The sequence below is a fragment of the Lathyrus oleraceus genome, chromosome 5 (assembly GCF_024323335.1).
Source record: "Lathyrus oleraceus cultivar Zhongwan6 chromosome 5, CAAS_Psat_ZW6_1.0, whole genome shotgun sequence".
NCBI classification, from domain to species: Eukaryota; Viridiplantae; Streptophyta; class Magnoliopsida; order Fabales; family Fabaceae; genus Lathyrus; species Lathyrus oleraceus.
In genome coordinates, this window is record NC_066583.1 from 219,547,479 (window position 1) to 219,562,697 (window position 15,219).

The following is a 15,219-nucleotide window of genomic DNA, read 5'->3' on the forward strand; positions in this document are numbered from 1 at the left end:
TAGAGTGCTAGTCCACCATAGACAACCGCATCAGAGATTTGCATCACCGCATCAATAATCTACACCAACAAATATGGTTCCTGAATAGAATAATTTACATGTGTTTATTATTAAGTTTAATTTTCAATAAAATTTCATTTAATAATATATAAAAAATATATTTAATAATTAAATTATTAATTTAAAAAAATATTATTTTATATTATTTAGTAAAATCGCTGCTTTAACTTATCAGTTTAAAGTGATCAACTATAAACTAGATAATGTTTACAAAACAAAGCCTTAGCAAAGTGAAATTACAATAATAGTTAATAGTTAATAATTAATTAATTATTTAATCATTACATAATTTTTTATCTTTTTTTATTGGCGATGAAGTTGTTTGATTTTAAGAACTATTAACACTCCTTGGTAAAATAGGTTCAGGCCTTTCAAAGTCCGACTTATTCCCATCCTAGACAAGGGTATACCATTATTTCTAAACTTAATTAAATTTCAGACTTGAATTTACATTACAAAATAAATAAATATAAATATATATAATGTCTACACATAGCTTAGCTCTCTCTTTATTGAATTGCTTAGCTCTATATACTATTGACTAGATACATCCCAATGCATACATATAGTTCATACACACTATTTATCATCTCAAGAAGATAACGTAGCCTTCTTTTCCTCTCTTTTTCCATCCACCAAATTGATAAAAACTGATAATGTATGGGTCAAAAGTCAGGATCAAGAATAGTAAAAAACAAAAGCCCTTGTACAAACTCACTTCGCCTTGTTTTCTCCATTTTGTATTTCTCACATAAAGGTGGTGGAACATCTCTGCAATAGTATACAAGTGTTTTAGATTGCATATTATCAAAACAGAGATAAAAGTGCTATATAACCGAATAATGACTATGGTATTTATTAGGGTCATCTTAAGTTTTTCGAGATTTTGGAGACATGTAAGTTAGCCACAATTTAACCATGAAAAAATAAATAGAGACCCTGTTTAATCACAATTTAACCTGAAAATTGGGACCCTGTGTCGTAACCCGCCTTACACGCCCTCAAAGACGGTATGATATTTATTAAGCAACAACTTTATTGTTAAACATGTTCTTTCTTATTAAAAAATTTAAATTCTATATGAACTACCTTAATATGGTAATCAATGTCTTGCATACACAACCAACATGGGTTTTAAAACAAGAACAAATCAACAGAGGTTAAGGACTTGCATACACGGCCAGGTTTTTGCCTTATATCTGTCATTCATTCATTGCCTCATTACCTATACTACTAGATGGAACTCAGATCCCAAAAAAGTACTTGTTAAGAACATTTCAAGATTACCGCTTCACAAATTTAAAGGTGCTATCAGAGCCTCAGAGGAAAATCTTTTGGAACCAACAATCATCCACAAACTAAATATCAATGCAATGGATGAAGCAAACTGCATGGACAATAAATTCTCCCAATCATCCACAAACTTCAATTGTCATAACCTAACATAAATTGTTGAAATTAAAATGAACTATGACCTTACCAAACTTTACCCAACAATCTACCAGGATTTAAATATAAGAGTCGCCACTTTTAACCACGATTTCCAACTTGAAGATTAGTCTCATAGTTATGTGTAAGGATATTGGAAAAAAAGAAGAAAAAGAGAGAGGCTAAAAGAGTGATACAAAATCTTACCTTTCTAGCAATAGATCATCTGAGTGTATTTCTTCAATGCTTGCTTCACTTGAAGAATCAGGCTGCACATTTCCATGTTCACCAGAAGCTGGCGAGCCACATACAAATGACAGAAATGGATCACAAACTGCCTTGGAGGTTGACATCCCAGGCGATGACAACCCGTCCGAAGAAGATTGCTCGTGTCCATTCCGTCCACCCTTTCTTGAAAACGAAAGTTTCGGGTACAAATCATGTTTATGGTATTTTGATTTGAGATTACTGTAATCAACAGTCAAGGAACAACATAGTTGAATGAAAGACAAATGAAAAAACATAAAATAAGTAAAATGAGACTACAAAAACAAATTAATACTCCCTCTGGTCCCTATTATAAGAGAAAAATAACTTTTTAGATTCATGGAAATTCTTTTTTTAAATGATCATCTAAAAAGTGAATTTTCTCTTATAATAAAGACTATAGTGAGTAGTATATAGTTTGATGAAAGTAAAAGAATTTCTAATTCTATGATGAAGATCCGAAAGGATGTCTTAAATAGGTTTCCATGTTGAGCTGTTATGTGCTCAACCAAACCTGTTCCTACCCACATGCTACAAACTGGATAAAGTTGCATGTAGAGAGATAAATATAGATATAAATTAGTATGATTCCATAAACCTGAGTTGAGTATATAGATAGTATTACAAATGATAAGTCAGTAGAGAAATCAATTTCTATGGTATAAAAGAAATTGTACACACTTTTGAATTTCAAAGGCTATTGCAAGTTGTCATCATCAACTTCTAAATCTGCCAATTGAAGCCTCAAATGTAGTGTCTTTCTAATAGAATCTCTAATTATAATAATCACCAACAAAGTAAGATTGAATGAAGTAATTAAACCCTAAACCCTAAATTAATGAAGTATGAAGAAAAGCTAAAGAAAAAGAAATTACCCCAGAGGTGGCATCAATTGGATGTTCCAAATCAATATGGCAACATAGCTCTAGAAGATCAAAATCATCCTTGAAAAATGGGCATGGGTAAAACGTTCTCATTCCATCATCAACGTCATCTCTATTATCCTCTTCAAAATCGATTAAGAGCTCTGTTTCAGATCATTATAAAAAAGATTAAAATGATTAAAAATGGATTAAAAAAAGCAGTTTGAACCAAATGAGGATTGACCTAACTGAGATTTGAGCTTTGATTGGTAGGTTGAAGAAGCGGTGTCCTTTTCCATTGAGTAATGTGGAGTATTAGGGTTGTTTTGAAGTGGGGATGAAAATGCATGGAATTGAATAGAGAGTGAAGCTATGGAATGTGTTGTGATTATGGCAAAAGTAAAGAAAAGGAGGAGGAGGAAAGTAGCGATGACTTTTGGGTTGAGGAGAGTTCTTGCGTTGGAGACCAGATCCTTGGCCACTACGAAACCTAGTTGGTATGCATTTAAGAAAACACTCATGCAACTAAGATAGTCATGGTTGAGAATTCATCTGTAAATCCAGTCACTTATTCAACTTCTATTTTCATTTGATCTAAGTTAATTATGAAGGTTCAAGAAAGACAATAAATGGGATTTCAATTGAGTTTTTGGATTAAATTTTTTTTGGCAATCCAACAATATTACAAACAATAAAGATAATGATAAAGATAAACAATACAATACAAGTATTTTTAGGTCGATTTGCGGTTAACGAAACTACGTTCAGTTCATCCATTCGAGTGATTTCGCCTTCTCAATAAGGAGTTAATCTAAAAATCAAACTGATTACACAAACTCAAAGATAAACAATCTAAGGTTTTTTTGAGAAATTCTTATTATACCCTAGTCTCTCAAGGAAAAAACAACTCAAAGATTAACCGTCAGTGACTTCTTGAAAATTCTGACTACATTTAGTTTAACCAAAGGTTAAGATAAACCAGGTTTGTGTTTACAAGATGATTCAAAAAGCAGATACACAAACTAAAATCAAATATTATACTTAAGAAAAAATATTCAAAGAAGATGTTCTAAGAGTATGAGTGTGAGAAACATTTCTTTTATTTTTCTCTTTCAGGTATTGCTCTTTGTGTGTATGCTTTGTTATGCAAACTAATATTTTTTCAATCTTCCAAGACCACTTAATATAGGAAAGAATAGATTTGTTGGAGGGTGAAATTGAAATTATCCTCAATGTAATAGTTGTATCAAGGTCACTTCATTTTGCAACATTAAAGTGGCGCTTGTAGTAGAGAGTTGGTGAAGATGATGAGACGTGAGAAACTTTACAGATACAAAGTATAATACTTTACATAGAAAATATATTTTGCTTTTATACTTTTCTCACTTTAATTAGTCGTTGAATTTTGGATATAAACTTCTAATCAGAGACTTCGTATACAAATTGATGAAGTTTGAGTAGAGTTCAGAACATGTCTTCAGAACTTGGTGTGAATGAGACTTCAAAGTCTATAGAGTTCGGAGTTCTGAGACTTCAGAAGCTTGTATAGTCATAGTCTTTATCAGAGTCTATTTGGATAATTTCTTTTCAGAAATGTTGACTTGACAATTCAGATGCTTGAATTTCTTGTAAACACACTTTTGATTGATCCTTTGGTTTCAGAGTCTGGACGTCTTCAGAGTCAAAATTTGTTTTCTGTTATCTGCACACTTACAAAATAATTAGAGTACAAAATTATTTTATATACTTTGTTATCATAAAAACTTAAGGATAATTATAGAACCAAATTTGTTCCAACAATCTCTCCCTTTTTAATGATGACAAATTCATGTATTTGGATGAATAATTTTTACTTGGATAATCATATCTATAAAACATGAGAGATAGGTTTGTAAGCTCCCATTAAGTTTTATACTTATCAGAATTTTTCTTATTTTCTTCAGAGTGAGGCTCTCCCCCCTGAGTTGAGACATAGAAAAAGTTTGAAGTTTAGAATAATCAACATGATTTTAGCATTGTTTGGAATTTATTAGGGTTACAATATATATCAAAATCATAGTCGTTTTCTCCACTTTTGTCATCAATAAAAAAGATAAGATAAACGATATAGCATAAAAGTTCTTATCTTGACTATTGCTCGTGACCTTTGGTGCTTGTTGGATTCTCGGTCGTTAATCTCGCTGTCTTTAAAATTGGCAAAAAGATTTTGTTTTTTGTTTTTTTGTCTCTTCTTTCTCCCAAGTGCTATAAAGTTCTCCATTTCTTGTGATTTTGGTGATACCTACTGCAACCTTTTTTGTGTTTTACGCTTTTTATTCTTAGTTGATTGGTTTTCATCATTCAGAGCTTGCTACTTTCTTGGTTTCCAACAATTTTCTTCTTGTTCATTTTTTTCTCCAGCTTTCAAAACCTCCCTAAATATTCAAGATGCCAATTTATCAAATTTCCTTTCACTTATTTGCATTCACTTTTTATTCATGGACAATGTAGAAAACCAAAATAAGCCATTAATAGATTTAAGTAGTTGTGATCAACAATGTTTCATCTCAGATTGAAGGTGGAATGATAAACCTAATGAACTTATAGGGGTTGTATTTAGAAGTCATACACCCAAAAGTGGGCAATGTTGAGTTTAAGGAGTCCATTAAGGTGAAAAACCTTGAGATGAACTTTGCTGAAGTGAGGGAGGTTACCCTCACTAGGATTGATATTAGTGATGTCAAAGGATTTGCCTTTCCTGAACTTCATATGTTGAACCCATAAACTGTAACGAACTCCATATATGAATAAAAGGCCCAAATTTACATTAAATGTCATTTACGCTCATTTGGTCCATATCTTACTAATAATGGCATTAGGTAGTAACTAGAAGCATGGTCGTGCACTACTTTTTATCTATTAACAAAGAAAAGGAAATGGTATGACATGGACATCATGACTTTAAGATTCGTGATGATGTTGATTAGTACACTTGGATGGACCAACAAATTTTTTGGAGGACATTTGTCTTCACTGATGAACATATGATGGACAATGCATATTAAAATGTAGGTTCGTTCTCATATTGGGCAATGTTTCACCTTGATCCCAATAAGAGATTATGTAGTCATTTTGATGGGTGTGATACGCCTTTACATGAATTCTTGTTTCTATAATGGTGTTTAAGCCCCCTTCAAAGATTTTGAAGTCAAGGTTATGAACCATATGGGAAATGGCCCCTAAAAGCAGCACCCTATGAGTTGGGCTTACGTCAAAGTTTTCTAATACTAGTGTGAATACAAGAAAATTGTCCCCATGTTGACATTTTTCTTCCAACTCTTCCATATACAAAGAACTTATTCAAAGTCAAACAAGGCTCAAGTATTGCTTTCGTTCATATAGTGCAAGAAAATGTTTGAAGTATATATAGATAACTTCAAGAACTTTTAGGATATGTACTACCCCTCTCAATCATTCCGCTCACATGATTCTTTGTGAAATATTGGCATGATATGTTGATTGTAATAACTACTCATTGGGGTACTCTCTTTATCCAATTTATACTATTGTCCTCCTTCAAAGTGCATGGGTACATTCCAAAAGTTCTAGTAGCATAGTCACTTCTTGGCGTGCCTAAGGACCTACACATCGTAGTTGTTGGTCCATTTACTCCGGTTCTGATGGTATGTGACACTTTGAGTCTCATAAAAATTTTAGGAAACTCGAGGATGGATAATGATCCTTTCTAACAATGCCGATCAAATATGTTGGTGGCATCCATTATGTTGATTTCCTATGTATGATGTTACTTTTTGATATTATGGCTTCTAGTTGCCCTTCACAACCTTTGGGTGTCATTTGTTGTTGATTTTATTGTTGGATCCCTAAAAGAAACCCTCCCCCAACCAGTACCAGACCGGACTAGCCGACCGGTTCACCAGACCGGACCGGTCTGGCTTAACACCCCATTCCCCCAATTTGCTAAACGCGTAAAGTAGCAAGGTGTCATACCCCAATTTTGTCCGGGTAAGAAAAAATCTTCAACCAGCATTCACTACCCAATGTTATAAGACATGTATTTTATCTTAAGACACAAGCTTCATCTTAAGGTTTTCTCAGCCCTTAGTGACAGCAAATCTTTAGTGATATTTTCATTTGTTAAAATCCTTAAGAAGACACTTGTTGCTTTTGTTTATTATGGCTATTAAACTGAAGCATGGGATAGTATGTGCACTTTGAGACTTTTTGGTTAGCAAAGCCCATTTCGGTTTATCCATGAGAACTTTTGGTTTAAAAAAGGGGGTCCATTCACATGATTAATATTGCAAAGTAGCAAGGTGTCATACCCCAATTTTGTCCGGGTAAGAAAAAATCTTCAACCAGCATTCACTACCCAATGTTATAAGACATGTATTTTATCTTAAGACACAAGCTTCATCTTAAGGTTTTCTCAACCCTTAGTGACAGCAAATCTTTAGTGATATTTTCATTTGTTAAAATCCTTAAGAAGACACTTGTTGCTTTTGTTTATTATGGCTATTAAACTGAAGCATGGGATAGTATGTGCACTTTGAGACTTTTTGGTTAGCAAAGCCCATTTCGGTTTATCCATGAGAACTTTTGGTTTAAAAAAGGGGGTCCATTCACATGATTAATATTGCAAAGTGTGGTGTGAATCTTTTACATTACTAATCCAAAATCCATTTGATTATTAGTAAGTATTAAGAGTCATGGACATTTTTTTATGATCATTTGTTTAAGCACATTTCCACATATTTAGGCCAAAGTTTCAATCCTTCATAAATCTCTAAATTCAAATTGCATTTTTAAACATATATTTGTTTTAAGCTAAGGTGGATTGTTGAAAAAGTACGATAATGGACAATGTTTTAAAGCTCACTTTGGAATTGTTTCTTTTATTGCTTATGATGCACATTCCATATTGCTCATTTAAGTAATATTGCTTATGATGCACATTTCATAGTGTTCATATTGCACATTTCTTTTATTGCTTACTAGCGTTCAGACGGGCACTCCCGTGTCCGTCTGCCCGCTTTTTTTAATGCGCACAGCAGAGAAAAATAAATATTTCTTTTTCTTTTTATGAGGTTTCTACTATAGGTCGCATTAAAGCACAATATTATTACATTTTGAAAATGGTAAATAAAGATATTCAAAATTATATCGAAGCATGCAGAGTAATATTGATACTGTGCAATCAATGACGTTCTTTAAGAGGAATGCCGAACATGAAATCTCTATTCGATGTATTTTCTTTTTCCCTGCAATTGTTTTCCGTAGTAAAGAAAAAATGTAAGACTCTTAAATTAGAATTTTTTTAGAGAAAAAGATAGTAAAATTAATAGTAAGTTGTGTAATATAGCTTTTGCTTACCTTATAAAGATTCGAATCAATTCTTCGTACATCCCTTTATCAATGCGCTCTTGAGATTTAAAAAACTACAAATACATGACGAAATAAAAGAAATACATTCAGAACATATGACTCGTTTGAATATAATATGGTTTATTGCAACACAAATAATATCTGGAGAATGGAGATACTTTGTTTTAGTCTAGATTTGGTAGAACAACAGTTATGACTTGTTTCTGAATTACCTGGATTTCTGTTAAATAAGGAAAACAATGGACTTAGTAAATATATATGGTTTTATTTACATAAACCACAAATAGCAGTTAAATTCATGCATTCAAAAATAAAAAACCTCTCCATCCTTTGAGATATTATTTTTGTTTTCACCATTTTCCAAAGTTGTGTTTTATCTGTTATCACTGTGGAGCTCCAACCGATGGAGTAAATTTTCAAACGTTTCACCTGTTTCAATGAGGATGATAAAAATGTTACTGAAAGAGTGATGAAATTGCAAGAATTTTTTTTATACGTATTACGGAAAAGATAAATACACCTTATTATCGAGTTTGTCGATGGATGAAATACTTTGTTCATCCTTCCATGTGTTCCATTTATCTTCAAAGTCTGTTATCTAAAATTTATTGCATAAGAATAGTGAGAATAACTATCACCCCATTTATATCTAACATAAAAGCATAAAATAAATGATTAAGTATAACTTACTTTCATGTTGAAGCAAGTTTCAACATTCTTTCGTCTCAACTCCTTACATAATTGAAAGATTTCATCGTGTTCTAGTTTGGTTGTATATTAAAGCAAAAGAAAATTATATTTAGTTATTATATATCTATGATATAAATAATACAATATAAGCCTAGTATGTCGTGTAACCAAAATGGGAATCAACGTGTGAGAAATTTTTTCAATGTACTTAATAAATACCTGCGGGTGAGATAAAAGAATTTGTTTGTAGACTACATTTTTTGTGTAGTCACCATCTTCTCCTTTCAATTTTCCTTCTCTGGTTAAAACTCTTGTTGTAGTCTGTGAAACACCCCTGGATAAAGCCACATATAACTGTCCATGACTAAAAACATGTCGTGGAAGATATATTCCAACATTTGGAATGGTTTGTCCTTGTGATTTATTTATTGTAATTGCAAAACTTAGCCGCACAGGAAATTGCTTTCTACTAAGGACAAAAGGCAGACCATCACTTGCAAATGTTTTTATTTTAATTCTAGGCAAAAAAGCATGTTTTCCTGCGTTACTTCCTGTTAGGATTTCCACATCCAACATATTCATAAATAAACCACGACATAATAACCGGGTCCCATTACACAATCCATATCTAGGATCTAGATTTCGTAATAACATTAATGGTGCACCCTTTTTTATCTTTAGAATATGTGGTGGCAAACTACCTTGTGCAATTGAGTTTAAGAATTCTTGCTGGTATAAATTATGATTATCTCCTTCAACCTCGTCAAACGATAACAAATTATGTTCTTCTCCTGGAAACTGATCGATAATCATATCATTCAATTTCTGGACATCATCATTTGTTGGTGTCAAAATAGCTCTTTGTACCATATATGGGGCATCCCAACCATGCAATTCTAAATTAGGAAAAATATGTAGGATAAGTACCTGTATGGAATGTTCACCTTCCCATGGGATTGCAATATGTAAAGGTAACCTCACCATGTCATCTGGTTTGGTAGGTTCAACACCATCACCAATGCGAATAAGAAATTCTGCAAACTCTTGATCATGCAATGATCGCATATTTTGACGCAAACGCAAAATCTTGGTATGATTTCATAAATGAGACTGAACAATACACGCTGAAATCATTTGTGCCTTAGTACCTTTTCTTACAACAGGAAGAACTTGACGAAAATCCCCCCCCCCCCCATGATCAGAACTTTTCCACCAAATGGAGCATTGTTGCTACAAATGTCTTGTAATGATCGATCCAAGGCTTCTAAACAATTTTTGTTTGTCATTGGTGTTTCATCCCAAATGATTGCGGCAACAACTCTAATGAGATTTGCAAGATCCTTTTGCTTTTCAATACCACAAATGGAACTCGGTTGAATATCAATAGGGATCTTAAATCAAGAGTGTGCAGTCCTACCACCGGGTAACAATGTTGCAGCTATACCAGATGATGCAGTTGCTAAGACAATTTCTCCTCTACTTCTTAAACTTGCCATTAATGTTCTATACAAGAATGTTTTACCTGTTCCACCTGGACCATCAACAAAAAATACCCCATTGTGTTTTTGAACAATTACATTCATAATGGTGTTGAATGCAATCATTTGATCATTATTTAACTTAGCAATAGATTCAATATCTTCATTGGGGATATCGATCGCTAACTCCTCTTGTATGATACTTGGAACTGCACCTCTGTCTATTGTATTAGGGGGTAAAGATGGGAGATCATAATCATCAATCTTTTTACCGTGAAGGTTTAAGAGTTCATTCAAGTCCTTCAACAACATATTAGTTAAGTCTGATTCCACAACATTGTTAGCTGTTTGATAATCCTCTACCATATGTGTAAAAAACTCATTCCAAAGGCCTCTAACATCAGTAGGTTCACAAAATATTAAAATCGTCACGAATAACCTTCGTAAAGCATATGGCATTCGGAGACTCGTAGCCTCAACCAAACAATCACGAATACTATGATCAGTCTCTAGAAATCCCCTATCCTCGGCTGATTTTTTGAATGTACTGAAAGTCATGCCGTTATTTGTAAGAAGATATTCCCAACTGGTTGGACCTGTGACATGCGATAACAATAGTCGCAAGTAAAACTTATCTCCCTCCGAAGGTGATACCGTATAGATTCTCCCGATAACTTTTCTTGTTGATCGCCTACGATGCCATTCCATACCCCGCTTGTTCCAACAATAATGCTTTGGAATCTCTCTATACAGATACTTTCTTGCTTGTGGATCTCGTAGATTCAATGCAAAGAATTGTGTGAGCATTGTTTTGGAGTTACGTTCATTATTTAAGACATCTGCAATTTGCTGATGATCATAAAAGCGCACTTGATGGCGGTTCGGCAAGTGGATCTGCAATCTTTCAACCGAAGGATATAATCGGTAAAGAGTGAATCGAAATATTTTCCATATTGCCTCGGGAGCACAAATCCATCTTGCATCAACATATTGTTGAACTTCATCCATGTATGATCCTTTATGAACCTCCATAGCCACACGATCAGGGCCCTTGTACACATATTTGTATAGATACTTGATACTTTTAATGCTACTGCAAATCTCTACATTGATGTGACAATCATACTTTAATAGTAACCAAGGGTTATAAGGAACCACCCATCTATTATCGACAGACCTATCTCTACCTAACGATACAGACTCATCAAACCTTCTCCTATACTCGGGATATGAGTCAGTGCCTTGACGTGTTTCATCCAAGAATTGTTTGGGATACCTTTTTTTACAATGTCCGTCTTTCATACATGGAGACTTTCGATTGATTATGCCGCAAGGTCCGTGGATCATATGTCTTACAACAGCTTCATGCAACTGTGGTTCACATTCTAATTTAGGTATTTCTGCTCTTACCATACTATCATAATCTTTTGGGTCACGCAACTTATCGTTACTTTCTAAGACCAACAACATATGCACATGCGGCAGTCCTCGCTTTTGAAATTCAGTGACATACATGTAGCTTTTAACTTTACCCAAGACTCCTTTATTAATAACATCATCCTTCAATTTCTCAAATTTCGAACGAAATGTTCTTGTTAGCAAATCTGGACGATCTTGTGGTGTTTGAAAAGGCAAAAGTTCTGATGTTATCTCACTCCAAGAAGGATTGCATGTCATTGTTAGAAAAATATCTGGTTTACCGCCATTAAGAACAATAGCCATGCCATCTTCATAACGTTGTGTCATGTCTCGACGACCGCCAATAAATGATGATGGCAATATTGTTCTTTTTCCAATGTTCTCTACGATGATTCATGAAATGCATTAGTATTAGAATATATGAATTATTAGCATTAGAAGTACAACTAATTATTAATCTAAAACTGTATATTTATGCTATATGAATTTGTACCTGCATTAGTTTCACCAACATGCAAAGCATCATGTAAACCTTGGTACAGTTCAGAACGTATATCACCTTGGTGCTCTTTAACCCACCTTAATCTCCCTGATTCAATTTTGACATAATTGTCTACAACATATTGTTGCAACAGTCGACCCGCATTTAACAACATTGATTGATCATTTGGGCGAATCTACAGTTGATTGAAAAAAATGTCGGTGTTAAATGTAAAGTTTTTTAAACAACACTTAGCTAAGTAGATTATCTACTAAAATTAATCCAAATTTACCTGAAGCATGTAGCTGTAATATGCTCGACATGACACTCTTCGTCCATTGCAATTTGTTGTGTTGATGTCCCAACCATGCGTCCCAAATGGAAACAATATAGGGTATTGTAAAGGATCATAATATCCCTTTGTCTCTTGAACTTTCTTGAGATTTCCATCACAACGGATGACATTAATATCCCTTCCATAATCCATAGAATCTGCATCACATCCAACAATAATTGCCGCAACTTGTTCAGCAGTTGGAAGATTGTATTGATGGTGATTACTTGGACGCTCCTTAAGTATGAGGCTACATTCACTGATATTTGGAAGTATTGAAAGTTGCTTGAACCTAATTACAAAAGGATTAAACTGATGGAGCATTTTCTGTAATTTGTGAACTACATTTTGGTATAGCTGTGGATTTTCCTGCATTCCATTATGTAGCTCATTATCGGTGTCGTAGATGTATAGTTGTAAGAAACGCGGCCTGACACCCTCATTCGGATAGAAACCTCCTATGTTATGGTAAAAAGCACCTTGAGCACGAAATGTGTATATACCACGACCAGATGCAAGAATATTCTCATCAACATGAACACCAATTGAAGTGAATGAAAGCACATGGTTATAACTTCGAATATGTTGTCTAAAATATTTTCCTTCAGCTGAACCATCCAAAAATAATTGTTGCAATTCTATAGGAGCATCAACTCGTGAGAATGATACCTTTCCACCATTACAACACGTGTCACGTGATTCATGATGAAACAATCTTGCATTGCAGTGTCTACAGGTAAATGGATGAGGCAACCGGGATTTTGCCATCATCATATTATTTTTGAAATTTCGAGCAATATTGTGCTTTGCTCGAAAAGCATGTCCTGATTCCACAGGCAGGAGTTTGATATTGATTACTAAATATTATCTAAAAACTAAAATACAAATAAAAAATATATGCAAGATGTTTCAATTATTATATTTTAATATTGCATAATTTTAAATTTTATGTCACATGAGCAAATGCTACATTTATTTTAAGCGAAATTTTTACGAACATACCTTGAGGACGACGTGATAATGCACCATTTTCTCTGGCGTCCATGTTAACATATGATATTACTGCATCCTCCAAAGCTTCATCAACATCCATATCATCTGATACAAAAATAATAATTAATATATATACATTTGTAAAAATTAATACTCGCATACTTAGAACTATATCATTTATACCTGTATCGGATTGACTCGTGTTGTTTCGTTGATTAGGTGATGTGCAATTATGATCTGCGGGTTTAAATACATAAAATAAGATATGACGAAAGCGAACAAAATTATGAAATGTAATATATAATAAAACCATATATATTTTTTGAATGCATGAATTTAACTGCTATTTGTGGTTTATGTAAATAAAACCATATATATTTACTAAGTTCATTGTTTTCCTTATTTAACAGAAATCCAGGTAATTCAGAAACAAGTCATAACTGTTGTTCTACCAAATCTAGACTAAAACAAAGTATCTCCATTCTTCAGGTATTATTTGTGTCGCAATAAACCATATTATATTCAAACGAGTCACATGTTCTGAATGTATTTCTTTTATAATATGACATTTCGTCATGTATTTGTAGTTTTTTAAATCTCAAGAGCGCATTGATAAAGGGATGTACGAAGAATTGATTCGAATCTTTATAAGATAAGCAAAAGCTATATTACACAACTTACTATTAATTTTACTATTTTTTTCTCTAAAAAAATTCTAATTTAAGAGTCTTACATTTTTTCTTTACTACGGAAAACAATTGCAGGGAAAAAGAAAATACATCGAATAGAGATTTCATGTTCGGCATTCCTCTTAAAGAACATCATTGATTGCACAGTATCAATATTACTCTGCATGCTTCGATATAATTTTGAATATCTTTATTTACCATTTTTAAAATATAATAATATTGTGCTTTAATGCGACCTATAGTAGAAACCTCATAAAAAGAAAAACAAATATTTATTTTTCTCTGCTGTGCGCATTAAAAAAAGCGGGCAGACGGGCACGGGAGTGCCCGTCTGAACGCTAGTGTATATATATATATATATATATATATATATATATATATATATATATATATATATATATATATATATATATATATATATTGATAATCACCAACCAAGTGCAACATCATTAACATGTGTAATTCTACTTGGGTCGGCTTCACTGTCATGAGTTCCTTGAAAGTGTGATCTTGGAAAAGTCATATTTGTAAAATTTTCAAATGAACCTCTCGACTGACTGTTTATAGGGCGAGATGTTTGAGCTTGTTTCTCTTGCTCTTTTTGCCGCCTATAATTTTGTCGTCGTCTCGACAAATTGTTTTCTCTCTGCTCGTTGTTTATATTTTGTCTCCTCTTCCTTTCATTTTCGGACCTTCTTGACCTCTGTTGTTGACTTGATATTTGACGGGTATTATTTTCCATTTTATTAATGTAATTGTCAACTGGAAACTATACTGAATCCTCTACAAAAACATAAAATTAAAATATAAAAAATTATGAAAATTAAAAAAATAAGCATGAATAACATATAACCATTATATTATTCTATATACTATTTTATTAAGTTATATCATTATATTATGCTTATAAAAAATTACATAAGCATATAATCAAATTATTAATAAACATAAACATAACTTGATATGGTATTCTATATACTATTTTCATAACTGGATATGGTATTCTATATACTATTAGCGCAGTAAAAAATAGTATATAGAATAATATATGCTTATATGAAAATAACTTGATATAATCATTATATTATGCTTATAAAAAATGCTTATATGCTTAATAAAAATTATGAAAATT

At 32.8% G+C, this 15,219-nt stretch overlaps 3 protein-coding genes across 3 annotated transcripts; all 3 read right to left on the bottom strand.

Annotated features, from left to right (window-relative positions):
- Nucleotides 1–516: 516 nt before the first annotated feature.
- Nucleotides 517–3,344, bottom strand: LOC127079806 (protein DEHYDRATION-INDUCED 19 homolog 5). Its single transcript, XM_051020173.1, has 4 exons — nucleotides 2,863–3,344; nucleotides 2,592–2,782; nucleotides 1,696–2,030; nucleotides 517–831 (listed from the first exon to the last, which is right to left on the bottom strand). Exons 1-4 carry the CDS (start codon nucleotides 3,137–3,139, stop codon nucleotides 726–728), a joined length of 909 nt encoding a protein of 302 aa, XP_050876130.1. The 5' UTR covers nucleotides 3,140–3,344; the 3' UTR covers nucleotides 517–725.
- A 4,471-nt stretch (nucleotides 3,345–7,815) lies between these two features.
- LOC127079807 (uncharacterized) lies at nucleotides 7,816–9,758 on the bottom strand. The gene is made up of 5 exons (XM_051020175.1): nucleotides 8,913–9,758; nucleotides 8,524–8,601; nucleotides 8,358–8,432; nucleotides 7,992–8,056; nucleotides 7,816–7,879 (listed from the first exon to the last, which is right to left on the bottom strand). The coding sequence occupies exons 1-5, from the start codon at nucleotides 9,756–9,758 to the stop codon at nucleotides 7,816–7,818; spliced, it is 1,128 nt and encodes a 375-aa protein (XP_050876132.1).
- Nucleotides 9,759–10,090: 332 nt separating this feature from the next.
- Nucleotides 10,091–14,610, bottom strand: LOC127079808 (uncharacterized). Its single transcript, XM_051020176.1, has 6 exons — nucleotides 14,523–14,610; nucleotides 13,582–13,635; nucleotides 13,408–13,503; nucleotides 12,364–13,229; nucleotides 12,084–12,267; nucleotides 10,091–11,973 (listed from the first exon to the last, which is right to left on the bottom strand). Exons 1-6 carry the CDS (start codon nucleotides 14,608–14,610, stop codon nucleotides 10,091–10,093), a joined length of 3,171 nt encoding a protein of 1,056 aa, XP_050876133.1.
- Between the last annotated feature and the right edge of the window lie 609 nt (nucleotides 14,611–15,219).